The 27,248-nt window shown below is 52.8% G+C and overlaps 1 protein-coding gene across 7 annotated transcripts in view; it reads left to right on the top strand.

Moving 5' to 3' along the window:
* SBNO2 (strawberry notch homolog 2) overlaps positions 1-27,248 on the top strand; it is a 58,022-nt gene that overhangs the window by 24,614 nt on the left and 6,160 nt on the right. For 4 of the 7 annotated variants that reach the window (XM_083811019.1, XM_083811018.1, XM_083811020.1 and 1 more), the window contains 14 exons: positions 10,549-10,713; positions 15,899-15,991; positions 16,624-16,720; positions 17,153-17,313; positions 17,758-17,891; positions 18,420-18,510; positions 19,857-20,000; positions 20,521-20,638; positions 21,078-21,183; positions 21,665-21,818; positions 22,233-22,409; positions 22,882-22,979; positions 25,394-25,476; positions 26,484-26,684. In XM_083811019.1, coding sequence (XP_083667145.1) covers positions 10,549-10,713; positions 15,899-15,991; positions 16,624-16,720; positions 17,153-17,313; positions 17,758-17,891; positions 18,420-18,510; positions 19,857-20,000; positions 20,521-20,638; positions 21,078-21,183; positions 21,665-21,818; positions 22,233-22,409; positions 22,882-22,979; positions 25,394-25,476; positions 26,484-26,684 — 1,822 coding nt within the window. Of the gene's footprint in view, positions 1-5,216; positions 5,472-7,459; positions 10,452-10,548; positions 10,714-15,898; positions 15,992-16,623; positions 16,721-17,152; positions 17,314-17,757; positions 17,892-18,419; positions 18,511-19,856; positions 20,001-20,520; positions 20,639-21,077; positions 21,184-21,664; positions 21,819-22,232; positions 22,410-22,881; positions 22,980-25,393; positions 25,477-26,483; positions 26,685-27,248 lie in introns of those variants that run through there. The other 3 variants (XM_083811022.1, XM_083811024.1, XM_083811021.1) reach the window with 3 other exon arrangements.

Genomic DNA, 27,248 nt, shown 5'->3' with positions numbered 1-27,248 from the left:
ACGCGGCTCTGCCCGTTTCCTCGGAGCCTTTTTCTGACGGTCACTCTGCTTCCCTTTGCCTAACTTCACTCAGCTTCTTCCTTCGGTCTGTCCAGCCCAGGGCCCTTCTGAACGCGGAGGCTCCTCTGCTGGCTGCGTTTTTCCTAAGTCCCACTGACAACAAAGCTGCCCTTCCCGCAGCGGGGCTGAGCAGCTCCCGGTGAGCACGGATGGTGTGGACACGGCGCCCTGCGAGGGAGCCCAGCCGGGGCTCGCTCCTTGCCTTTGCTCGCTCCTTGCCTTTGCTCGCTCCTTGCCTTTGCTCGCTCCTTGCCTTTGCTCGCTCCTTGCCTTTGCTCGCTCCTTCCTCGCGCACTGCAGCAGCTCGACGTGCAGCTGCTTTGGCAGGGAGCTCGCGTACCCCTTCTAGAACTGAGCTGTGCTCGGGCTGGAGGAAGGAGGTCAGTCCAGCCTGGCCTAGGCTGTGGGGTCAGGCAGGAGTTGGCTGCTGTTGGGCCGAGCCATTTGCAGGAGTGCGGTAAGGTGCATTACAGCCTCGTGCGATCCCTTCCAGACAGCTCGTGGTGTATGGGGGCTCTTGGCCACGCGTTAATCGTACACCAGCCCTCTTCCTACTACCACCCCCTTGCGATCTCCTATTAATCTTTCTCGTTAAAGGGAGGGGGCAATTAACCTACTCTTAAAAAAAAGTATTAATTTTTAAAAGTGCTTCAGCGCACAGAGCTGTGGTGATTTAAGAGAGATCAATGTACCAGTTATTAAATTATAAGAAGGACTCGGTTCTGACCGAGATGAAGAGTTTCCCAGAATAAGAAACCACCTGGAATTTCCTATCGCTGTCCTGGAGTTATGTCTACGGGGAATAGAGATAGTAAAATCAATTAGCAGACAATTAACCGGCTCTGGTGCCTCCGCAGCACTTTGCGAACAAGTTGCTGTACGCGCTCACCTCTTTGTTTTCGTACTCCGGGGCTGGGCTTCTGGCCTGACTTAATTACACTCGAAAAACACCTTTGGTGAGGTGCCTAACGCTTGGTGCCGGGGTTTAGAGAAGCAGAGGTGGGGATTGCGGCGGCGCCTGACCCGGTTACGGTAAGCGCGGTTCTGCTGCGCCGGTGGCTGCGGCGTGCGCCCCCCGGGAGGGCAGCCGAGAGCGTGGTGTTCGTCTGCCGCCGCTGGCACGGGCTGTGTGGCTCAGCACCTGCAGGGTGCCTGGGCGATCGCACGCCAGATGGCACCACGAGACAATCCCCTAGCAAAGGGCTGAGCACCAGCCTGGGCTCCCAGCTCAGGGCTGTGCCGGCGTCGCCTTCCTTCGCCTCCTCGCCCACCGACGGCATCAGCAGGGGCGGAGGTTTGGCTGCCTCGTCGTTGGGTGAGCTTTAGGAGTAAATCTTCCTCCTCCATATCCAAAAGGAGCTCTTGGGGTAACTGAGGTGGAGATAGCCGTGGTTAAGCGTGAGTAATTCTGCTTTTGGGACCTCATTTGTTGTCAGCCGTGCTTGGCTGCCGCTCGCAGAAGCGGGGTGGCCGAGGCGCCGGTGGCCCTGCGAAGGGGTGCGAGGGCCTGGAGGAGGACCTGGCTCGGATGCTTCCTCCCTTCCAGGCTTGTTTGTTTTCATCTGCTTTGCTGGCTTCTGACGCTGCTATGCCCACCTTCTAGGCAGGAGAGAAGGCATGGGAGGCAACAGAAAACTGCCTTCTGCAATTCTTGGCAAGCCCTGGTCTCTGCCTCCTTCCCTTCATAAACCTAGCAAAAGCGGGAAAAGCACCGGTCTGAAACACGGAGTGCTCTTGAAAAATGCTGGTAATATAATTTAATAGCAGACCACTGGGAGATGTATTAAAATAGATGCTTTAATTCAAAGCAGAGTTGGTCTGAGTCAGTCTGATGGAGCGAGTTTCCCTGTCTCCAGTTCTGCTGGTGGTGGCTGCGTGTCCGCCAGGTAACACACTGAGGCCTCTGTTCCGAGGGGCTGCCTCGAATGCTCTTTCAAACACCCCTCATTTCTGCAAATTGTCCCTAATGCCACTGGTCCTACCACAGCAGTCACCGTGAGAAGTTTGCCTCCGACACGAATGGTTTCTTCATTTTTTATTTCCCTGGTCTTGTGTTATTGTTGTTATCATTGTTAATGTTATTAATCGCAGCCTCTCGCTGCCTGCTTCCACGCGCTGCTTTCTTGCAGCTCGCAGGATCACCTGCAAGAATTTCTTCTCTTACTCTGGCTTTCCTTTATGCTTCACGCTGTTACCCAGCTCCTCCTTATTTCAAAACTCTTCACACTCCCACCAGCCTGAGATTTCTCCCCTGCACCTCGGCCCCAAAAGCCCCATCCAGCCTGGCCTTGAGCACCTCCAGGGCATCCGCAGCTTCTCCGGGCAGCCCCAACAAGTGCTTCCCGAGTGCCCTGTCCTCGGGCCAGCCAGGTTCTGACAGCGTTTGCTGATCTAACGCACCCTCCGCATGCTCTGCATTCAGCTCTGGTTATAAAATACCTCCCGGCTGCTTTGTTATCCTTGTTCTTGGTGTCTGCTTTAAAAATAAGCCTTTTGTGGTCTCACCTTGTCAAAGGCTCCGCGCAGTCACCACGCACTGTGCTGCCTCTCGCTCTCTTTTGAAACTAGAGCAGAAGCTGCCCTGTGCGAGGCAGGAACAGCTCTTCAGGTCTCACAACAGCCAAAATGCCAAGCCTCGCACCCAGCGTAGCGAAGCCGGTCACATCGTGGGAGCGGGAGAAGCACGGCCTGGGCTGTACGATACAAGCTCTTCCATCTCTCACCCCTCTGGAAGGAAAAGCCAACCCCATTAGGACAAACCGCAGAGAGTTCAAATGTTCAGGACTCTTCCACCTTTTAGCTACTCTTAAGACATTTTTCCAAGGCACTGAGGACTTGCAGTGCTTTGGTTAAATATCCTCTTTGCTGCCTGAATGGCCCTCCGGCACGTGAAGCTGCCTGTTTGCACCACCTTTAGGCAGCGAAGTGCTGCAGGAAATTCAGCCCCAAACCCTTTGGTCGTGAGAGCGCCGAGCCAGCGGCCCTCCTCCTGTACCCAGCCCTCCTGCGCTATCCCACATCGATCTGTGCTCGCGCTTTCCTAGAAGTTCAGCACGTGCTTTCAGGAAACCATCAGCACGTTCAGGAAGCTGCCTGGTAGGTCGGTGATTAAAAGGTTGTGGATGATTACCTGTGAAGATGACCCGACAGAGTAACTAAGGGGGGCTAACGTGGCAGGTTTTGCAGGATGACGGTAAGTCAGGCTGGTGGTGTGAGCCCTGGAGTAGTTCTGCTCCCCTACCCCGGTTGTCAGCAGGCACGTTCACAAGTCGATTGTGGAGAGGGGAAACGCCGTGGCATGCTTTCTCCCCTAGGAAGAGTTCTTAAAATACCAGGCGGTGGTTTTTCAGTGGGAGTCTTATCTCCTGTGATTGTATTGCTGTGGTATTGCAAAATCAATTGAGCAGTCCTGGTATCTACGGCGATGCCACCTGTCTTGCTTCCTTCTGCTGTCCCAGGTTTGTTGCCCGCGTTTTGCCCCGTTTGTCTACTAAGAGAAGAGGAAGAAGAAATAAGTCACCTGCTTTTTAAAGGCTACAGAAATAACAAGACGTTAATCTTAGGCAAACATTGGTGGTGTAATCAAGGTCACACAACGAGTCAGTCACCAGCAAGTTGCTAATTAAGACATTTCAGAAATGTATTTGGTCTCCTCACTTCAGACGTATCATTAAAGCACCTGTCCCAAGCTCCAGGGCCCTGCCAGCTAATTAAAGACAATCAAATTCAGATCCAAGCAGCAGTGAAAGCCCGCTGCCTTTCTCCGACCCAAAGCAGCTGCCCGCAGAAACCAAACGCTTCGTTTTCACCCCGGTTCCTGCAGTCGCGCAGCACTGCGCTGCGCCCCGGGAGCTCCGCGGTGCCTGGGGAAGGGCTTTCTGCTTTCCCTTTTGCTTCTTGGGAAGGGTGGAACTTGTGGGCTGGGTGCTCGGTCTGATGGAACTCGGATCCTCGTGACTAAGGGTTCTTGGTGCCTTCATCCCTGCGGACCCCAGCTGCCCTGTTCGCAAGGGCCTCATCCTGCGGGTGCCGTTGCAGCCCTGGGGGCCGTGTGCTTTTCTCGCAGGGGTCTCCGAGGGCTGCGCTCGCTCCTCATCCCACGGCACAGAGCAAAACCGCCCCCTGGCTCGCTTCCCCGGGGTCTCGGAGGGGCTGCGAAGCTCTGCAGGTGGTGCTTGGATGCTGCTCTCGGCCCCTGCAGGCCTGCTGGGGGCTTTGCTGGCTTCTCTTGCTGCTGGCGCTGAAGTTCTGCTTTTGCCAAGCGCCTCGCACCCCGGGGTTTTCCAGCAGCCCTGGGCACGGGGCCCTGGGAGCCCTCGTGGCAGCGGTGACAGCAGCAGCAGGGCGCTGCTGCTGGCTCTGCAGGGGAGAGCAAACGGGGACCTTTTGCACCAAAACCAGGCAGGGAAGTTCTGGTTTTTCTGCAGGGCAGCGCTTGGGCAAATTCACTTCTCCTTCCACCTCTGGCTGCAGTGGAGCAGACTCCTTTAACTGACAGTGAATGAATCCTTCCAGCTGACCCCTTCCTGTGCCTCTCTTTTCCCCACCAGAAGTTTTGCTGCCCCCCCCCCCCCAATTTTTTTTTAACCCAAACTTTAGAATAAACTTTAAAAGGGAAGCCCTTGGAAAAAGAAGGCAGCGCTCGTGGACACGGAGGTGGCAGCGATGTGGGGCGGCGAGGCAGCGTAGCGTGCTCCGTCCTATTTTCTGATTGTGAGAGTTGGGGTGGGGCAGATCCTGAAGACAAAAGAAAGCACATGGCTCTTTATTTTAAAGAAAAAGGAAAGGAAAGGGTGCTGCTCGTTACCTTTTCGGCTTGATTATGTCACCTTGAGCCCCCCAAAGCCCCCCGGGAAGGAGGCGCTGGGGCGATTTCTGCGCTTGGGGAAGGGGCAGAGGTGGCAGCGGGTGGCCGCGTCCCTGCAGGGCCAGGTCCTGCCCGGGTCTGCCGGCGCTGCCGTGGAGCGCAGCTTTGTTTACAGTGCATCTGTGGTTGAATTACACCACATACAGTAATTCTCATCGCACTGCCAGTAATTTCACTGACTTACCAAGCAGGCATCATTTCCTGAAAGTCAGCCCTCGTACTTAGAGGAAGTAAGAGCACTCTCCTTCATGACTAAACAGTATATGCAAATTTCCACGGGCTTAGGACAGACGCACTGGATGGCTGTCCTTTTTTCCTCCATTTTCACTCCTTTCTTCTGCATGTTAATTTTTAAAAACCCTTGATGAGCTCTCTTTCTGGCCGTTGCTGCTGTCGCTGTCATGAATGAAGACCTTTCTGCACTGCATACCGAGAAAGCTCACCGTCCTGCTTCAGCTGTGTCCTGCGCTGCCGACAGCAAACTGCATGCTGCTTTAAAATGTCCCAGATGCAGTTCTGGCTAAAGTTCCCATCCCTGTTCAAGGTAATGCTGCATTGATTTATTTTCTCTCTTCCTTGGAATTCCTGGTCTGTGTTTGGTTTGGTTTGTCCCTCCGGGCTTGCTTGTCCCTCAGTTTTTTTGCCACGGCAGCGGAGTTTTAGGGGAACGCTTCTTGGTGCAGGGCAGCGAGGGCAGATTTGCCGTGTCGGAGATGAGATTTGTGCTTCTCTGAAACGTGCGTGCGTTACTTGGAGCCTGCTCCTGTCGGTCGGGGCTTGTTTACTGCGAAACTTGGAGGAAAAGGGGCTGTGTGGAGAATTGATCTGCGTGTTTATGTAGCTGTAATGGCTTTCAGGAATTTTATTTTTAAACCAGATGCTGTGTACAGAAAAGCAAGGGAAGTGTTTGCAAGACAGAGCACTGAACCCTTGAGATTGCAAGTTTATTGCCCCATATTTACAAAGACTTTGGGTTTTGGCAGCTAAAAGATTTCCTTTTAATGATTGTTAGCTTACATTGTAGCTGTTAATTTTCTTATTCTGTTCTATCTGAAACCTAGCTTGGTTAACCTGTGATTGTTGAGAAACCAAACCTTTCTCGTCTGGCATTGCTTCAATCGCGTCCGTATATTCGCATGTGCCTCTGTCTATAGGATTTCTTTTGAAGCTCCTATCAGCTGGAGCACGCAATCAATAGCTGCTGTACAGAAGGGATATTTGTTTCCTCTGTGTCTAGATCGTTCTCGATTGTGAGCAAATAAACCATTTATAGTGAGGGCTTCACGGCCAAAATTATTTTTAGGATGCATACTGCTTCTGTATTTAGGCTTCACCTGTTCTTTCAGTATTTTTAACAAAGACTTTGTTTTGACTAAGGGAGCTGGGCTTTATCTAGTGGTTGGGAGAAAGGGGTTAAGTGTTTGTATTGTTTTCTTACCCCGATCTTTTCTAGGGACTTTATTCTTGTCTTTGACAACCTCTGGTTTGGGATAACGGTAGAAACACTGTGTGCCGTAGCAGCATCGGTTGGCAATTATTTTGCATTCAATTTAGAAGTTCAGCAAATTATTGTTATCATTGATTTATTGAGCTGCTCACTACAGCGTCTTCTGGTATGGAGATCAGACAGTGCTTTGTGATCGTCTGTCTCCTGTTCTGGTTTATTGATCTTATTAGTATTCGATGTACAGGAATGCCGGCGAGCCCCACGGCCACCAGCTGTGCGTAGCCTCTGCGTCGGCCGGTGTCGACCCCTTATAAAATTCTCCATTAAGCGGTCGCCCTGCCGTAAAGGAATCGCCCTTTCACCGTCTCATGATGTGCTCCTGTAACTTCATCCCTGACACGAGCAGTTAGTTGTGAACTGCTTTCACCAGAGCAGACCTCGCGGTCTCTGTGTCCGTCCTCCTGCGACAGGAGAATCGGGGCCAAGTCTGCGCTGAGAGCCGCGGTGCAGGGCTCGGCGCCTTCAGCTCGGGCGTTCGCGTCCTGGCGTGGAGGAGCACGAGGATCGTAAAATCACAGGACCGTTAAGGTTGGAAAAGACTTTTTAAGATCTTCTGGTCACGAAGCAGGCGGGGGAGATGGGAGGTGAAGGAGGCCTGCCGGTAACTCTTGTGCCAAGGGCGATCTGCAGCGTGCGGGCTGGATTTTGGTTGGCTGTGCAAAATGGGAAAGGGAAAAAAAAAAAAAAATAAAGCCCACCCCAAATAGGTAGGGCGTAATTTCAGGAATAAGTCATTCCTAGAGAATTGCTGTAGATTATCATCTGAAATAAAGATCCAGCCTCGCAGGATAACTTCCTTCTGTTACAGCAATTACATTTACACTGAGACATAAAATAAACGATACTGCTGTAAAATCCTCTTATTTCTAAGGAGGAAAAAAAAAAAACACCCTCTACTAATCAGCCTTAAGCAGGGATGAAATAACTCACTCCAAATCCTGAAGCCAGCCATCTCCCCAGAGCGATCCCTTTCAAGTGCGTCGGAGGTTTGGGACCACGTGTCGGGCGGCGCTGCGCCCCTGGGAAGGGGTCGTTGTGCCCGCTGCTGTTTCAGCGCTGGCGGTTTGGGCGGTGATCCTTCCCCTCCTTCGAGGCCTGGTGACTCCTGTTTGCTCCACATAAGCCCGTGGAGTCATTAGTCAAGGCACGGTTTGCAGTGACACGGACTGTAGCTATCAGCATGGCATTATATTAATTATACCACATTTTGTATTTAAACAAGTCTAATTTGTTGGGGCTGCGCTGTAAGCTCTGCGGGGCAGGGATCTGGCACGTTACGAGTTTTAGTGCTCTTTAGATAATTCAGTAATTGGGTAAGACTAACAGGAGGCTCTGAAAGCCTGTGACTAATGCCTTGTCATTGCGCGAGGGGATGGACTCGCTGAAGTCTTTTCCAGGGCTGGTATTATCCCCCTCTGACTTGCGGGCTGATTTCCTCTTCCTTATTTCAGGCCAGGGCCCTGAGCAAAGGCAGCGGGGCTGGAGCCGGCACGGGGCTCGTGTGGGGACGGCAGGGAGCCAGGGAGCGCGGTGCCGGGCTGCCTCGGGCTGTTACCGCTCGTCCCGACGCTGTCCCGGCCTGGGACGTCCCTCTCTGACGCCCCTCGAGTGAGGCGATGTCTGGTGAATGCCCAGATGGATCCACCTGGCAGAGCTTTTCAGAAGGAATAGAAAAACGGCCCCATCCCGCCCCTGAATTTTGAGCCTGAGAATGGCAAGAAAAGTTGCTCCAAAACTGGCTGTAAACGGCTTTATACCAGGCGTAATGTGAAAGAGTAGTACCAGGCGGATTGTTATACTCGTTCCCTAAGCCCCAGCAAGCCCCGAGGTCGGTGCTCCCTGCCGTACTGTGCCCTGGCTGGACCCGAAGGCGTGCGGCAGCACGGGGGTGTTGATCGTGGGGACAGCCCAGAGGCTGCTGAACTCCTGCAGCTCTTTTTCCTGGGGTCGGGAGTCCAGAGGAAGAAGCAGAAGCGCGGTGAGGACAGCAGGGGAAGACGGCGGCTTGTTTGAGCAGCACAGCGGTTTGAGGTAGTCAGCGAGTGTCTGCTGAGGACTGGAAGGTTGAGAGAAGCTACAGACCTTGTGTGCTTAACGGGGAAAAAACCCTCAATAGCGTGCAGAGTGCTAGCTGGAATCCCGCACACGGCACGTCCAGTACTCCAGATGAGGAGCCTGAGGCAGCAGGGGAGATGCAGCTCAAGTTCTTGTGCCTGGCCTCTTGCTCCTGGGGGGAAGACGGCGTGGGCAGGGCCCTGGGCTTGCAGCAGGGTCTGGCACGGCTCCGCTGAGCTGAGCTGAGCTGAGCTGAGCGCCTCGGCTCCCCTGCGTGAGTCCTCGCGGGCAGGCGGGTGCCTGCAGGAGGTGCGAGGTGCTCGCCCTGGCCAAGAAGCGCTCTGTTTATCCAAGTGTTTCTCTGGTTTCTAGAGTGCAAAACAGAGCCCCATTTCCAGGGATCGCTTAATTCCAGCCTCGGTGTGTGCTGCTGTCTCTGAAAAACCTCGGATTCTGGGTAAACCCTAAAATAGCCGCCGAAATGCCGAGAGTAAGAGCTGCACGGGAAGCGCTGCCCGTCTGTCGATGGGCAGGGGGGTGCCCCGCACGGAGCACAGCCTAACAAACAGCCCTTTCTCCTCGAGCCCTTGGGTCTCCCCAGATGATACGTGATGCATCGGAGGTTTACACATCGCTCCTGCGGTCTCTCTCGTTGCCTGCCTTTGTTTCACGTCCACTGCTCTCACGCAGCTGCCAGCTCCTGCACCTACGGCTTCAGAGCAGCGACTGACTTCTCAGGGGCCAAACGAGACGTGGCTGGCAAGAAGGTGAAAGGAACATGTCCTGCAGGCTTTAAACACTGCAAAAACGTAACTTTTGATAGCAGTCAGGAGGGAGCCTGACCCAGCTCTTGGCCAGAAGCCCTTAGGAATAACACAAGCAGGCTCAGCTGCTCCTGATTTTGTCAGGCAGGGCTAAGTGACTTTTAAAATCGTTGGCTGCCTTTCTGCTTTGTAGTAGGAAATGGCCTTTAACTGGAAATGAACAGTGATTTCTGCTCGTATCTGACACTGTGGCTCTCCTGGCAGCCGTGCTGCGGTATTATCACGCTGGTTTGGTTATCCGGCGTAGCGAAGTAAGCCCCTCAGTAAGCAGCAGACAAACTTTTTCTGCCAGTCTGAAAGTGGTGTTTCGTGTGCCGGAGAGCTGAGCTGGCGTGGGGGAGCCAGGAAGGTGCAGCGATCTGTGTCAGAGTTTGAGGGCGGAGAGTAAAAGTGCTTCTGGCTATCGGTTCTTGCCACCTGAAATCTGAAAAACCAAATGACGAGTTGATGGTGGGGAGGGGACGGAGGGCACTTTGTGATCTGGAGCCGTCATGACTCAAATCGGCGTCACCAGTGGTCGGCACGAAATAAAACAATGGTGAGCCGCCTCAGCACCGGAAAACGGGCAGGGGCAGAGCCTGACCCGTGTCGCTGAGGCATGTTCGCTTCTCGCCCAGATTGAGGCACGTCCCGGGAAGAGGACTGCTGGGTTTGCCAAGATTTAGCTGGGTGCAAACGCAGGCGACACCAGCGCTCCTGCGCCCCTGCTCCCGGCAGCCGTGGCTGTGCAGAACCTGTGTGGAGGAGGCTGTAATGTTTTCCGAAGCCTCTAGGTACTGCTGTGCTATAAGCTGCGATTAAGCAGCCCTGTCCTCATCGGGTGGAGCTGGTTCTCTGGGGGCTTTTGTGGATGAATGGAGTCCTCGAGTCTTTTGGGTGCCAGACTGAAGAGTTTTCACCCTTCTGCAGCCACTTAAGTCACACGCAAGGTTGAGGTGACTGACATCCTGGTGAACGTATGGGGAGGCGTATGCAGTCCGAGTTAATCCTGAGTGCGTGCCAGCACTTCAGTGCAGTCAGTGTTTCCTACTTTATCAAGTAACTGAGATTTTAAAACAGCTGCTCAGAGCATGTGTCTGTTTACAAGTTAGTTTCTGAGTTCCGTGGAGCATGAAGGAACAAAGCTGCTCGGTTAATGGTAAGAAATTCAAACTTTCTGGAGGAGTAGGAGCGAGGAAGGAGCTCTCTGCTCTTCTTCCTGCCTCCTCTAACTGTGGTCATCTCTTCCATTTCAGGATTCTTCATACCTCGACGAGCTTTCCAACAACAACTCCCTCTTCTCATCCCCTGCGGATTCCCTCTCTGACATCGCGGATCCGAAGGACTTCTTGCCCACGGATAGCCTGAACCACGTGCCAACACTATGGGACGTAAACACGTCGCAGCAGAACCAAATAGAGGTACAGGATGCTTCCTCTTCCATCCTCCCCATCAGACAATAAAAACCTCGGGCTTCATCCCATGGTGTTGAGCTCAGGAGTGTTGAAGAGCTGGACTCGAGGAAAACACGGTGATGTAGCTTGTTAACTGTCCCCAGCAGCATCCAGTGTATGTTTATTCTCCGCGGCAAATATTTTACTAACAATGACTAAAAACCAAACTGCCTCAATTTGAAACTAATCATTTGTGTTTACTTTGTGAGTCCAAGTCCCTGCAAGCTTTTACATCTCCTGGGCATGTGATCTCCCGGCAGTCTGAGAGCAACAGGAGGTTCTGTGCGTTTTTACCAGCCTTCTGCTGTTATTTTCCCTCGTCTGTTGGGACCGCTTACTCACTGTTGCACAACGTGGTGTCAGTCACTACTGGTAGCCACCAGCTGTGGCTGGTGGTGGAACTGATACCGTACACATCTGCTCGGTCTCGAGATCTCAGCTGTCGTGGTGAAGATCCAGCCCTGCAGCAGGTTTCCTTTGTAGGTCATTGTCTTAACGAAGGTTGTGGGGGAAGAATTCAACGTGAGTGCTCCAGAATGCAATCCAGCACACCTGTGCTTTAGTCACTGTTGTATTCCGAGGTTCGGTTGTGTTTTTAAAGGCTGCGTTTTGCTGTTAGTGATGACTTGGACTCTGTATTTCCATGATGAAAGCTGGCTGCTTGTCACAGTCTGGAAATAAGAGACCTGGCAGCAGTTATGCTTTGAAACGATACCACTGGGCAGCTCAGTGATAGGTCGGGCATTGAAGCGTGGCTTGGTGGTGAGGGTCCTGGCCTGGGATTTGGGAAATGGAAGCTCCTGTCTGCCTTAGCCGTTCTGTGGGTTCTTAGGCCAGCCATGGCAATGCAGATCCTCAGATCAGATGCCTGTGCTCTTGCTGGAGTTGCTGAGATTTGATCACCCCTGCAGACCTGTGCAGCATCTGCTTGACCCTCAGTGTGTCTGTAATTGGTGGCAGAGAGTACCCCTGCGCCCTTCCCCTGTGTTGGTTGAGATACCCGATGCCTCAAAAAAAGACTGTAGTTTCGTGTCTGTGGAGTGTACAGCAAAAATTAACTGGGAAAAGCTGTTTCAAATCCAGCATAAAGAATGCAAGTGAGAAGCAAATGTGTCGTGTAAGTAGCACTGAGGCCTCTGATGGCAGCGGGCGGCTCTCCTGCGTGCTGTCCTTCGCCTCCTGTCTTCTACCGGGAGCCCTGCCGGTGCCCCTCGCTGTCCTTTGGAGCTCTTAGGTTCAGATAAGGCCAATCAGCTCCTTTGAATTCCATTTATAAACAACTTCCTTTTGAAAAGAATCACCAGCTATTTTAAACGTTGTCTTATCAGTGTTTTCTGAACACAGAGGTTGCTGTTTGTGTTGTGCTTTTTGTTTATTTTCAGTGAGCCTGACATTTCCTGACGAGATGCCGCTGAAGCGTATCCCAGGCAGGAGATTTCAGTTTCGTTTTTGCATGGGAGGTGGGAACTTGCAGGATGCCAGATAGAGGGATTGTTAGCTTCGTTGATTGGCAACTGATTTATTACCTTTTTTTGAAAATACTCTTGGTTTTTGTTAAAGGAGGCAAGCCAATGATTTGTGGCAAAATCCCGAGGCAGTGCCAAAGTAAAAAGTTCCTTACTGTAACGCTCGGTGCAAGGCTGGCACCCGGCTGATGTCTTGCACCAATGTACACGCAATTTATCCAGTCTTTCCCTATCCCCTCCCACATCATCATGCCACCGTAATTCTCCATAAGATGCCAGGAATTTTGGCAGTTAATCTGCAGTACAGGGCTGAACGTGAGTCAGGTTTCACTGTACGCAGCCCAGGCGGATGCAGTCCCCGTTTTGCTCCAGTACATCTTATCAGCTGTGGCTGTACAGTCAGCTCTGCCCAGGAACAATGGGAGGCCTTGCTCTCTGCTGTCAGGACAGCAGATAAGTTCCTGAGACAGAATTTCAGTCTCAGATTCTCACGGAGCAGAAGCAGCGATCTCTGAAGGGCTCCGATATTCGGGACGTCTCCTAAACATGTTGGATGCATCCTGCACGGAGACCCCCTATGGATCCCGGGTACAAGAACGGCCTTGTGGCTTGTCCTCGTTAAAAACAACCCAAAACCAACCCAGAAACCACCCACGTGTTTTCTGTCGCGCAGCAATTTGAAGACACGTTATGGAAAAGACCATATCTGTATTTTAGCTTTGCCCCCTCTCTGCCAGCCATCGTTAGCACTGGGGAAGTGTTTTACTGCAGGGGGACGGAGGAGGACTGGAGAAAAGCGTCGCGGCTCGATTGCACGCTGCTGAAACGTTTCAAGCTCACCGAGAAACTCTTATCTCGAGTGCCCAGGGCTGAAGCTTTGGGCGGAGTGTTCCTAAACCAAGAGGAAATGGCTGGGCTCAGAGCTGCCTTCGTGTGCCCGTGCTGGGGGAGCTGGCAGCCAGAACTAAGGGAGAGGTGTTCGGTGCGTCGTCTCCGTGTGTTAGTTCTGAAGCGGGCACGGAGGGAAGAGCTACCACATAGTTAAATATTTGCAGGAGTTAGCAGACAAAACACGCTTGCTTAATTTGTGATGGAGTTGTGAAATACCTTTAAAAATAGTTGGGGTAGTCCATTGTGCTTTCTCACAACCATCTCCCGAGAATTCACGGCCTTTTTAGATCGGGGAAACAAAGCCCTGCCTCTGAAAGCTCGGAGCTCCAATTCTTGTGACTCGTGGACGCGTTTTTCTCAGCCTAACTCATTCATAGCACTTAAAACAGTGAACACCCTTCTCCTAGCTCCGTACTAGGGATTGTGTTTCTGGTGGGGGGAGCTGGCTCGCCAGCCAGATGCGACTGCTCATTTCCCATGGAAGTCACAGCGAGATGGGGTAAAGGGAGAACAATGCAAAGAGGAAGAAAGTGGACTAAGATCAAGTCTCGGTGCAGTTGTCAGCAGCTTCACGGAGTGAGTCCATCTCCTGCTCCATCCCAGTGTTCTCACGCACGGTGTACTCTTACGTTAACGGGTTTAGGTACGTCACCTAGAGAGAGGAGAAAATCGGGCAGTGAGGTGAGCAAGAGGAGAGAGAGGCAGGAGCTGTGTGAGCTCAGTCCGGAGCAAGGTGATTTATTGCCCGGTGCAGCCCCTGGCCCCGCCTGGACTGGTCCTCGCAGCGTATCCTCAGCTGTGGGGTCTGTTTTCCATTGCCCCAGACCGCTGGGTCTCTGTCCTTTTCCTTGTAACACCTGAGGCGAAAAGCCGCGTGCCAAAGCCGCGTTGCTGAATCGGGACGGCAGGGGTTTCTGTTCGCAAGATGACACGAAGCAAAACCAGAGCTACCCGAACTTCCCACTGCCGCAGCTGCGCGTCCCCCGATCCTGCAGGATCCGGACCTTCTATTGCCTAAGAAGAAACTTTGGTATTGAGCTCAGATTTGTAGGTGGAGATGTTTCACCTGCTCTCCAGATTTGTTGGCACTGAAAATAGCTCTTCCGTCCAGCTTCCTTCTGGTAATTCTGACTCAGGCTTCCAGTAATGGAGGGTGTTTTTTTCTTTCTTCTTTTTTTTTTTTTCTCTTTAATTTTAAAAAAAGGAAATAATCAGAGTGTTTATGCTTAAGAACTTCCCATTTTTCACTTCTGCCTGTGGAGCATAGGTCTCTTCAAGTCTGGCGCTCTTGACAGGCTATAAAGTTGAAGCAGTGCCGCTTTTGGAGCCGCTGATTGCTTTGGATGCCATGAGCTGCTGGCTTGACCTTGCTCGCTGTCGGGAAATTCCAGGGCGATTTTGTTTGTGTGGGGGCAGACAAAGGCTCTCCTCAATTGTGCCTTCCCGGCTCGGAGCGGCTTGGGCGCTGCGAGCGGCTGCGGTGCGGCGGGCTGGCCGGACCCGGGCAATCATTAACCCGGCGCAGCGGCTGGCGCCTGCGGGCACCGGCACCCGCCCCGAGCACGACGGCCGCGGCGGCAGCCTGGCGCTGCTCTGCTGGGCCCCGGCGCCCTTTGGGACCCGGGCTTCGCGGCCAGGATCTGCACTGCGGAGGTGCTGGGCCCCGCAGGTGTGAGGTGAACCCCCCGTGCAAGCGGTGGTGGTGGCAGCAGCGGTCCTTAACCTCGCAGAGCCAGTGCTGAGCCACGGGCCGCCGTCTGGTGCGGCTGCTTCATTACTTCAAACAGCATTTTTAATGTTAAAAACACAATTGCAAAACCGGTAAGTAAATGCTTGCCTCGAGGGCAGTTTGTGAGAAGGTTGTAAAACGTCGGGGTTCTGATGTAACGCCCGGTCCGCTCCCAGGGGCGGCTTTGGGTTGCAGCCCTGGTCAGTCCTCCCCACCGCCCCTGCTTGGGTCTCCTCGGCCGTACTTCAGTCTCCCCGTTTGCTCCCCGCAGTGGTGCTTTTTCTCTCCCGTTAGCAAGCCCAGCCCCGTGCTCTCGCTGGGACTCACCGGTTCAGAACGAAACGTGTGCAATGGCAGCGGGAGTCTGCACGGCTCCTTTTGTCGGGGACCTGCCCTTCAGGGAGCGCAGAGCACTGCAGTGCAGAGCTGCCCGCGGAGCAGCTGGGGCCCGGTGGCTATCGTAACTGCTCCGGTGCAGAGCAAACCCAGCGCTCCCATAGCAAACTTGCATCAGGTCTTGACAGGCTTTGTAAGAGTCCTTTGAAAGTGGCGGTGTTTGCACAGGTAACCCGTTGGTGCGAGTGTGAGCGGCCTGAAAGGTGGGCTTCTGCCTGAGGTCCCCAGTTGGAAGGCAGAGTGGAGTGTTTGGGGTGACCTGTCTTAATGCCAGCAGTTGTTACAGCTCTGGCAGAAGGGCTCCTGTCCCAGTCGTGTTCACGCTGCGGGAGGACAGGCGTCTCTGCAGGCTTTCATCTCACACAGAAACACACAAAATGTTCATGCTTCTTGCAGGAATGCTTTTACCTTCGTCAGTTATTCCCTGTGTTTGTGTTGACGAAGGCATGTGGGGCGTTTGCAAGATTTATTAGTTTCCAGAATTACTCCCCAGGGCTTGTCATTCACAAACAGAAAGTATTAAAGCATTGACGTCACCGGAGTGTAAGGTCTGAGCACAGAGCACAAGTGTCCTCGCTGTTGTTGTGTTTTCGTGCTTTAATTTGCTGGAGCTGAGGCTGGAGGGCTGGAGGTTACGGCTGCTCTCTGACCTGCGTCCTTTCTGTTCCAGCTGTTCTCACCCAGCAGATCGTTCGGTGGCTTGAACAGCTCAAACGACCCCGTTCCTGCTGTCCCCAGCACCCCGCTCCTCATAAGCTACCAGGTGAGAACCACAATCTGCTCCAGCAGAACCGCACGTCGAGCTCCTAACTCGGTACCGACGCTGTGCGGGGAAGAGCAATTCTAACCACGTTCCCTTCAGGGGGAGTGAGACAAGAAAGTCAGCCAGATACATTGCAAGTCGCTGCCCTTTCCCAGAAGTGCCTCGTATCTCCCTCGGTGGAACCTGGCTGCGTTAGGGAGTGATGTGTGCCTTCTGTACAGCTACGTCAGCAGTCTGTAGGGGCCCTTCCTCCTGGAACGCGTGCCTTCGCTTCACGCTGCCAAGTGCCAAGCTGAGCTGAAAGCTGGTCCAGGTCCCTTACTTGGGGTCAGGTTAGAGCACGGTTGGGCAGAACTAATGCTAGCCCACAACCCGCCTGAAAAGTGATGTAAACATCTTTTCCTAATTCGGTGTGGACTAGGCCCTGAAAGTAGTTCTTAAAGCACTCGCTAGGGCTCTGGGGTGGGCTCTCGACGGCGGTTTTCCTTTGTTGCTGGAGTCTGTAAATGAGATTAATTGTATCCGAAGGGGTTGTGAAGTTGTGTTGGGATGGATTAAATGGTAGCTTCTGGGACTGTGTCCATAGGCCAATGAGAATATTAATATTTGGTCAATGCTGTTTTTCTTTTCAGTCTCAGGCTCCTGCAGAGGAGGATGATGAAGGTGATGAGGAAGAAACAGAAGAGTTGGGACAAACGGAGACCTATGCAGAATACATACCTTCAAAGTGTGAGTGTCTTGGTACTACATGGGCGTGGGAAGGGCTGTTAACTCCACTGTGGACCAGCCTAATTAGCTGCTCCCTTATCTTCATGCGGGCAGAATGTGCTCTTTGCCACGGCCCATCCCAGGCCCGTGACATTGTAGGAAAGCTTCACCAACGTACTGTCCTTTGTTGGTGCTACGCAAATTGAACAGGACGCTTTCTGTTGTCTGCTTTTGGGGTAGGCATGGCTTGGGTCTGGCAGTCTGAAATTTCAGTGGAACAAAAGAGAGAGGAGGGCGGCAAGGGTTGGGCTTGTCTCTTGTGTTCCTGGGGCTGCAGACTGAACGAGACTCTCTTGCAGTCTGAGGCTGCAGGCTGGGTGAGGCCTGCGGTCCGTTCTGAGGTGCTCCATGGGAATGAAGAACTTGTTATCTGCTTTTTGTGTTGTCATTTAGCCAAGATTGGGAAGCACCACCCTGACCTCGTGGTTGAAACGAGCACTCTGTCCAGTGTCCCCCCACCCGACATCACCTACAGCCTTTCCCTGCCTTGCTCTGTTGCCGACAAAGGGTCACTCTCTGCACTACAGCTGGAAGCAATCATTTATGCCTGCCAGGTATGTGGCTCCACCTTCCCCAGCTTGCGTGTCTGAGACTAGAAATAAACTTTTTTGTACAGACAGATGCTGAAGTGAGTTTTAAAATAACCTGTAACACAGGTGATGAACCTTTGGAAGCGTTAGCATATGGCATTTTAAATGCTTTATGAAAGGATTATTTGAAACCAGGGTTTAATGACCTGTGGGGTCTGCTTCCCACAGATGCAAGAACTCTTGGCTATTGTTGCAGGAGGGAGTGCTTAACATTTCTGGGGGCCTTTTCCACGAACTGCCACTTGTGAGCTCAGCCATGACACCTGGCCTGTCCTCATGTTTATCTGAGCAGGGAATGCATATCTGAGAGAGAGGTGAAAGGGTTAAATGTTGCTCTAAGCTCACATGAAAGTTGCTGGCGAAAGGCAAATCTTGTTTAATTTCCAATTCTGCTCATTGATTTTGCAGCAACATGAAGTTTTATTACCCAATGGGCAGCGAGCTGGGTTCCTCATTGGGGACGGTGCTGGAGTTGGAAAGGGCAGGACAGTTGCGGGCATCATCTTTGAAAATTATCTTAAAGGGAGGAAAAAAGCTCTGTGGTAAGTTGTTCTTTTTTTTTTTTTCCCTCTTTTCCCGTAAGACCTTGGAGTTAGTTTGAACTGGGAGTAAGGAATTCCTTAGTGCTGATGTTGGCTTTATAGTTGACTCATGCTGTGGCCTTGGTAAGACGTTTCCACCTCTTTGTGCCTGCCTGCTAGCCGTGAAATGGGAATCTTTCCCCTGCAGCGGTGGCAGAGAATGAATCACTATGAAACGGCAAATTGTGTACCCTCAGAGTGCAGGGTCGAACCTCTTCCTGCTCTCCTTGAAGTCGGTGGAGGGGTGTTTATGGACTTCCCAGGTGCAGACTTGAGCCCCTGGAGCATGGGGGCTTTACTGCAGGATAGACACCACTTGTCATAAGTGCCAGACCGGAGTCTGCTGTAGGATCTTGCACCGAGGTGTGTGGGCAGTTGGAAATGTAACAGTTTTATACACCTACAGTTGCTTTAGTCAGAGCTATTAATCACTGTGCATGCCCCGACTGTCTCCCTAGGAGATAACCAGGCCCACGCCTTGCTTTACAGGTTCAGCGTCTCCAATGATCTCAAGTATGATGCTGAGAGAGACCTGAAGGACATTGAAGCCTCCCACATTCCTGTGCATGCTTTGAATAAGGTAGGGGAGAAAAGTCGTAATGCTGTTCTGGAAAATCAGCCCACAGCAGCAGTCAGGTGGATCTGTCTTCACGTGTAAAGCAGCAGTCGCTTCTGCCTCTGCGTGGCTGGTGGCACAGGCAATAACAGGCTGCAAGCTGCTTGCTGTTCCCTTTTCTAAGTGTGTTCTTCCCACTCTGGACTCGTGCTATTTTTGTACGCTCTCCAGAGCTGCACTGCGAGTACAGATCTGTTTTCCCCAGGGAGCGAGATGCGTCTCCATACAAGTGCAAAGTGCAGCAGGGCTCGAGCCCTTTTCAGCGTTCCTGCGGAGGGAAGAGCCCCTGCTAGGTGTGGCTGTGCTGTGCTCTCGTGGGCTAACGTCTCCCAGGATTGGTTTCAGGGCTTTTGCTTTTCAGAACGTGCGAGTAAAGGGAGCCCACGTGAACGCCCAGCTCGGTGCCTGGCAGGGGACTCGAGATGCACAGTGCCGTGCCTGAGCACAGGGGCACTTTCCCTGAGCTGCTTGGATCCGAATTTTCAGACTTCCTCCCAGTTACCAGCAATGAGGACGAAGTATATTTCAAAGAAACGGCCAGCAGCTGTGTAGTGGTTATTTGCAGGGTTCTTCATCACCCGTGCTTTAGCCTCTTGTCCAGGCTTGTGTTTGCCACCCGGCCGTCCAGTTCGCTGAAACATTCTCCTCTGGTTTTCAGTGGTGTTGAACAGCCAGCTCTTGCAAAGTCAATGGAAACCACATGTATTTGACACCTCTGAATGCAGTCCATTAACAGACTGAAAGAGATGTTTGTTTCAGACCAACAGCCTTTAAATAGAACTTTCTTCAGATCAGGACCTTGTTTTATTTGTTTGCCTTCGTACTTTTTATTTTGTTACAGGTGAGACCCAGGACAGAAAGGCAGCAATCTCACCTGGCCAAAGAGAGAATTATTTTCTAGAAGCAATTAAAATAGATGGGAGGTATTAAAAATAATTAAACATTCCAAACTATTGCTTAAAAAAGGAAGCAGCTTCACTCGGCCAGAAAATCGAAGTCCTAGTGTGGTCTCCACCTTGCGCAGCGTGCATCCAGATGTGCTGACACATTGGCAGGGGAGCTTAGCCAGGCATTTAAAGTCCCTGTCATCACCATGTCTCAGTGCCAAGTAGAAGTGCTAAAGATGTCAGCTACCAGCAGGCTTTTGTCTGTTCTGCCGTCATATTGGGTTTTGTTCTTGAAGGCAGGAGCGTGTGCCCTCCACAGCCACAGCACAAGCAGCGGTACTGGCTGTGGGCAACGGCTGGGGGTGGTGTACTGCAGACAAATGTCACAAGCACCTGCACTCTTGTTCCTTCTTCTTTCTGCAGATTAAATATGGTGACACAGCTACCTCAGAAGGAGTCCTCTTTGCCACTTACTCTGCTCTGATTGGTGAAAGCCAGGCAGGCGGACAGCACAGGACGCGCTTAAAACAAATTTTGGACTGGTGCAGGGAAAATTTTGATGGAGTTGTATCCTTTAAAAAAAACAAAACAGAAGAGAGGAGAACTGCATGCTTGTGGTTGTACTTCGCCAGGGAACAAAGAGCTCGGGGCCAGCTCATGTCACAGGGAGCAGCTGTGCAGGGCAGCCTGGCGCCTGGGGTCAATATTTAAAGTGCTGTAAGCACATGCGTCCCCCCCCCGCTCCTCTGTCCTCCTCCACAAGCTGCAGTGCTAATTGGAGGAGGGGGAGAACACAGCTGGCATTAACCTTTTCAGCATTCTTCTCCCTCTGCATTGATGGACTCGCTCCTGGGCAGCAAGATGTACCTTAAAAGCGAAGGGACAGAGGGAGGGAGAAATGGCTTTTAGCTCTGAAGAGCAAAGGGTAGGCAAACCCAACAGATTTCATGCAGCGTGGGCAATGAGTCTGTCCTGTTAATGCTGGGACTGATCATTCAGTTGCTTAGAGAAGCCTGGGATGTATTGTGACTGCTGCCATCCTTATGATGAAATATATGCTTTCTCCTTAACTGACATTCCCTTTCAGATTGTGTTTGATGAATGCCACAAAGCCAAAAACGCCAGCTCTACTAAAATGGGCAAAGCAGTGCTGGACCTCCAGAACAAACTGCCTCGAGCAAGGGTTGTTTACGCCAGTGCCACAGGTAAGCTTCTCTCTCAGCATGGCGTGGGCACCGGGTGTAAACTGGTGCCAGTCACCTGTGTGCTCTGAAGGATGCCCTTGGGATGCGAGCACGTACACGGAGAGCGCACGTTTGTGCAAGGGCGTGCAAGGAGAAGAATGGTACTACAGTGCTAGAGAGGAGCTAGGATGCTGCCTTCTGTCACTGCCGTTACTTGTGACTTTTTGGCAAGTCAGGCTAATTTCTCTTCAGTTTAACCTGTTCCCAGCCAGCTTTTAAGCTGTATGGTGTTACCTGCCCAGTTAGTGTACGGAGGGGAGTGTTTGGAAAGGCCCCTGGGCCTACTGGTGCCCTGATGGCAGATGACCGTCCTTTGACGAGTTCACTTTGCTAGAGTTGTAATTGTTAGAGCCATCTACAACTGCTGTGGTTTTGCTAACAGTGAATTCTGTTCAAACAGGTGCCTCTGAGCCAAAAAACATGATTTACATGAGCCGCCTGGGGATCTGGGGGGAGGGCACCCCATTCAGAGCATTTGATGAGTTCCTGCATGCAATTGAAAAGAGGTAAGACACGTCCAGCATCCCTTTCCGTCTGGCTTATATTTTGTGGCAGCCTTTGTTTGGCTCAGAAGGAGAAGTGCTGGCCAGAGAACCAATCGATAGGGTTGGTTGGGTTCCTGTTTGCTCATGAAAAAACAAAACGTCCAAGCCATCCCAGCAGTCTCATGGCTGAACACTCTGTACATGTACAGGGGCAGCCTTTAAAGAGCAGGGGAGACAGCCAGGGCATTTTCAGAGGAAGGGCAGAGGCCATTTGTATCGCTGCCCTTCCACTCAAGGAGCAGCGAGAAGAGCAGTGTGGGTCGGTGGGTCTTCTAGCTGGCACTGTCCTCTCAGTTTCTAGAGAAAGCCAAATTACAGGACAGCTGGAGGAGTTATTTGCCCCTGTAAGAAATGGGTTCAAAGCCTGTCACGTGCATGTGTGAGGGCAGCTTGAGCCAGGAGAAGTGGCTGAAGGTGTCTCACAGCTGTCTTCCTCTCCCAGGGGAGTTGGTGCAATGGAGATCGTGGCGATGGACATGAAGGTCAGTGGAATGTACATTGCCAGGCAGCTCAGTTTCACTGGCGTGACCTTCAGAATCGAGGAGATCCCGCTGGATCAGCAGTACAAGATTGTCTACGACAAAGCAGCAAAGTTGGTGAGCTGGGCCCACTGCAGTGGGGGAGACGGACGTTTAATCGTGCTCTAGGCATTGCCACTTGTTACGTGGGAGGGTTTGAGGTCCCTGAACATGGCCATCACCACAAACTTGGGGTTTTTAATAAGAAAGGAAGGGGGTGCATGTGCTCAGTTTACATTAAAAAAAAATCTTTAAGTCTTTTACCTTTTTTGCTTCTGTTTAAATGTTCTGTGTTCATAAACCTGGGCTTGCAACATCATGCTAATGCAGAAAGGAGGGAACGAGCAGGCTTCGTTCAGCCTAATGCGGCAGCATCAGTATCAATGTTAAATCAGATTATCAAACCTCAGACTGTTCTAATAACTGCGTGCACAGCAGTAATGAAAAAGAAAAACGAGATATTAACTCAGCCTTTCTCGGTACTGTCTGCAGTGGGCAGAGGCCTTGATGGTGTTCCAGCAGGCAGCCGACTGGATCGGCCTGGAGTCCCGGAAATCCTTGTGGGGTCAGTTCTGGTCAGCTCACCAGCGCTTCTTCAAGTACCTCTGCATTGCTGCTAAAGTCCGGCGACTCGTGGAGCTTGCCAAGGAAGAGCTGGCAAAGGATAAGGTGTGGTATTAGAGGCTGGCTGCAGCGGCAGCAGCCATCAGTCTTACATTGCAAGTGTATTTTTGTAGTCTCCAACCAAAGAGAATTAATTATCGTTCAGATTTACTTGAAGGCAATCTCAGATCTCTTTAAGGCTGACTTTCTCTCCAGATTAATCAGAATGAAGTGCAGTGTCTGGGTTTCTGAGAACATTTACAGTAAATTATACTGGGGAGTTAATACGACCTCCTCTTCTGAGGCATTACCCACGGTTTGTCTGTGGTAGGCAAGGGCAAGCTGACTTCAAACAGTGTTTTGGGTCGTGTTCAAGCTAGGAGAGGCTCCAGGCCTTTTACCTTTAGCACAGCCCTGTCTTTACATCCATCAGGGACGGGGTCCAAGGAAGATGTACCCGGGACTGTCGAAAGCAGTCCCCTGAGCCTGTAGGTGTGGGCCTGACGCCCGCTGTGCCATCCCTTGTGTCTCCCCGCAGTGTATCGTCATCGGCCTGCAGTCCACTGGGGAGGCTCGCACCAGAGAAGTCCTGGACGAGAACGACGGGCACCTGAATTGTTTCGTTTCTGCTGCAGAGTGAGTTAAAAATCTTGGGTTTTTCTTCCTCTGGAGGGGATGCATGGGAGGCTGGAGGCATGCTAGGGAAAGCCCTGCCCTAGGGCCACTTGGAACTTGAAGTTCCACAAAGGCAGTTTCATAAAAGCCTCACCCGATGCAGGCTGTAAATAGAGAGAATGCTTTGTTGTGTCCTCGGGGCCCAATTTCTTTAGCGTCGCTTTGAGCTAGGTCCTGGATTTTTGGAACCTCCTGTGGTCCAAACCTGCACGAGGAGCCTGATCTGGCTGTCTGCACGCAGAAAGGAACCGGCAGGTGTAGGAGAGCCAGAAATGTGAGCTCAGGTGCAGTTCGTGTGGGTCTGACCCTGGAAAATAGGGCTGCTGACGCTGAAGAAACGAGCGAGGGAATCTTGTGTCGTGACAGAGGCCGGGGTAGTGGAAAGCCGCGTGGCTGGAACAGCGAGAGGCAGGAGTGGCTCAAGGAGTTCGGGTTCTCCGGGGCTGGCTTTCAGGACGAGTACAAGGCAGGACGCGTGGTTCTGCTGGGGTTCTGCAGCTCCTCCCTAGCTGAAGGGGGAGCTGGTTGTGCCCGAAGTGCAGCCAGCAGCAGGACTCGCGCTGCCCTTTCAGCAGAGGTTGAGGATCACTCTCCTCATTTTGGCACCTTCCAGAACGCCAGCCTGTCCTGGGCTGCTCCTGCACGGTGGGTGATGAAAAATTGGGGCGTTGGATTGAGTTGTTCCTGCAGGCAGCAGGGCTGTTACTGTCCTTGTTTGAAATGAGTTTTATTGCTGGTGAAAGCAGTGAGAGATGCCCGAGACAGTGTGTGTCCAGTCCAGGCCCATCTCCCTCCCTCATTGATGGGAGGTTTTGTGTTGGCCTGCGTCCGTCACTCTGATGTGCCCAGACCATTCCTGAAAATCAACTAGAGGTTGGTGACAGCATGGAAGACAAATCTGACAACTGCTGGGATTGATTTGGTCTCCTGAACTGGTTTCTGCCTCGCAGAATTCAGAGGAACTCAATCTGGAGGACCCCGCGGTCCCCTGGGGCCTCTCAGCTTTCGAAAGAGGAAAGCTCTGTCCCCGATCACACGCGCTGCTCAGCTCTGTCCCCAGCTGCAGAGGTAGGAGCTGTTTGCTCAGCAGCATTGGCCAGATAACTCCGTGTCTTCTGGCATCAGCTGAGCCTCCCATTGCAGTGTCCTGGTTTTACAGCACTTCGGGGGATTTCTCGAGGGGAGTGTGCTGGGAAGCAGCAGTTGTTTAACAGATGCCGAGAAACAGGGGTAAAGCTGGTTCTGCAGTGAGCGCATGCCAGCCCAGCCCTTTGTGTGCAGGGAAGCTGGGGAGTGTCAGGACGAAGAGCAAGGTTTCACGGCAGGGAGGCTCCAGACCTGAGAGTTTTTGCATTTTGTGCCCAGGTCAGGCCAGCACAGGGGACAGAAGGGCCCTTCTGGTGCCGTGTTGCTGCCGTCGCTCCGCAGCCAGCCCCGAGCTCTGCCCCGTCAGGGAGCGGTGCCGACTCTGTCTCCTTCAGCCCCTCGCACCAAGGGTCTTAGAGTCCCCTCCCTGGTTCCCAAGGCTCCCTCTTTGTCCCACGGGCGAGTTACCATGTCCATACCTCTCAGCTGTTGCTTTCAACATTTTTATTCCCAACCAGAGCTCATCCAGCACTGCCTTCTCATTGCACTGGGGGCTCATCCCCATCCGACACGATCAGCATTTAAGCGTTTGCTCTTTTGTTTGCAGAACAGCCCACAGAAACATTTAATTTCCACCTCTTCTGATTTTCCCATTCACCTGGAACCGCTATGTGTCCCATGTTTTGTCACCTCTCTCTGTTTCGTGGGCAAGCGGGCCCGTGCCCCGTTAACCGAAGGACTTGGAGCACATTTCTTGGACAGCCTGACAGAGGTCTCTGCTGTCAGAACGTGGTCTGGGACTGGCTGGATTTTTCAGCAGTGATGTAACAGCTTCCCAGCATAGCGTTTCCCGTTTAAAACTCCCTCTCAGTTGCTATATAAAGGTCTTGCAACTTGGGCATGGTAGCACGGAGCCCAGGGCCTGCCCTGCTTTTGTCGCAGCATCTCCCGAGTGCAGCAGGGAGCCCGCGGCAGAGCGCCGTTCTCCCAGCACTGCAGCTCGCAGCCTGCCCTCGCCGTGCCAGCTCCACGGCCTCAGGTCTGCCGGCTCAGACCTTGTTCCTGTGGCTGACTTGTGTGTCTCCAGCAGAACCCCTTTGGTGAAAAGCTCTCAGTCTGAGTCCCTGCTCTTCTGGAGCGTACCAGTGGCTGGCTGACCACGTGCTCGCAGTTGTGGTGCTGGGTTTGCCCCCTTCCTTGAAATGTGCTGCTATCTCAAATACACATTGCTACGTGATAACCGGCAGATGTTCCTGGTAGCTAGAATAAATTTTGCATCTTACTTTCAGAGGCGTCTTTCTATCACTAATTCAGAAGCACTTTCCTTCAACCAAAAGAAAGAGAGAAAAAGGAACTGGCATTAAAAGAAAACGTAAGAGCACACTCCACTGCCCAGCATCTGACTTCCTGCCTTGCTGCTTCACCCCAGCCACTCAGCTTTTTCTTTTCCTTTTTCCCTTTTCCCTACTTCATGCATTTGCTACTCTGCCCTGGTTTCAGTTTGCCCCCCGCACATCTCCCGTCACTGTCTCTCCTCCGGAGGGCAGCAGCTCTGTAGGTCCCCCACCCTCTCCTCCTCCTAACCCACTTCCCCGTCGCCAGCGTAGATCTGAGCCTCCACCTCTTGCCCGGTAGCTGCGCCCCTTTCCCGTAGCTGCTTCCTTACCTAGGCTGGGGGGCGGATTGCACAGGAGCTCTGGCTGCACGTTTGAAGCCCTCTTGCAGCACGGGGGGGGGGTTCTCCGCTCCTTACGTACAGCGTGGCAGTGTCCTGGGAAAAAAAATCACCTCCCTGCCAGAGCGTTGGCTGTGGCTGCAGGTAAGAGCAGTTTGGGATGGGGAAGGGCGGACAGCAGCGCAGGCAGGTTGTGGAGGTTGTCCTGGCTGGTCGCTGCTGCAGAGCAGCCTGTGCAAGCTGGTTTCTGTGACCCCTCTCACGTGGCAGGGGCATGTCTTGCTGTGCTTGGAGGTAAATAACGCCCCATCTACCAACACCAAACACCAGTGCCTCCCCGCTGCCTGCTCATTCCTCTGGGGGCAGCCAGACCTGCAGGCTCCTTCCCTGAGGAGTTAGCACTGCTTGGGGCTGGCCGTGTGTTCATCCTGACGTGTGCAACCAGCTTCAGCCCTGATACGAATTGCCTTGTTCTTCCTTTCTCTCTCTTCCTTTCTCTTTCTCTCCTTCCCCCTCTCTCCCTCCCTTCCTAGCTGTCCCCCCCTGCCCGAGAAGCGTTGTCTCTCCAAGGTCAGCCTTTCATTGGGGGCAGTCTCAGCTATTCCGTGGTTTCTCCTCCTCTTCTTCCTGAGCTGGCGCTTGCTGTTCTGCATCGGTGCACGAGGCGGGGACCCTGCCCTGACACCCCTCGCTCTCCCTCGCAGGCAAGCCGAGGGGCCGCTGCGCCAAGGCGCTGAAGGGCGTGTGTGACCCCGCGGGGGTGATCAAGATCAGCGACGACAGCAGCACGGACTCCGACATGGGGCTCGACAGCGACTTCAACTCCTCCCCGGAGTCCGTGTTTGAGACGGACGATGTCATCTTCGTGGAGCACACCTACAACGGCTTCGCAGCCGAGGACAGAAGTAAGCCGAGCAGCGGCACGGGGCCGGCTCCCTCCCTGCTGCTGGCAGCTGGGAACTGGAGCCGCTTCATTCCTTAGCGCGTGGCACCTGGTGCGCAGGAATGCAGCCGGAGGCAGCCACCCAGCCCCTGGCCTGCGAGCAGGACAGCTGCAGATAACACGTAGCCCTTGTGGGGTCTGGCTGAGGGGGTGGCAGTGTCCAGGAGCTGATGTGAGACCACCTCTTTGGTGTCTGCTTGGAATCGCAAAGCTCCTCCCATGCCTGGGACAGCTTTACTGTCTTGGCTAGATTTTACCCTGGGACAGTCAAACTTGGGCTTGTGAGGTGGATTCACAGTAACCTGCTGTCACCGGTCAGCAGGGAGAGTTTGCCCTGCAGGCTCCTTCCCCCGCTAAAACAGGGAGAAGCAGAGAGGGAATTTACTACATGCTCAGCAGCTTTCCTTGCAAGGCAAGGTGTCTTTACCTGCACGTCAGATACTATGCCCAAAAGCTCTTTGGGACTTTTTTTTTCTCTGATTATTTGCATTTACCAGGTGGCTTTAAACTTTTGCCTTTTACTGCA

This window comes from Anser anser (assembly GCF_964211835.1).
Source record: "Anser anser genome assembly, chromosome: 25".
Classification (NCBI taxonomy): Eukaryota; Metazoa; Chordata; class Aves; order Anseriformes; family Anatidae; genus Anser; species Anser anser.
This window is presented reverse-complemented; position numbering and strand designations above follow the sequence as displayed.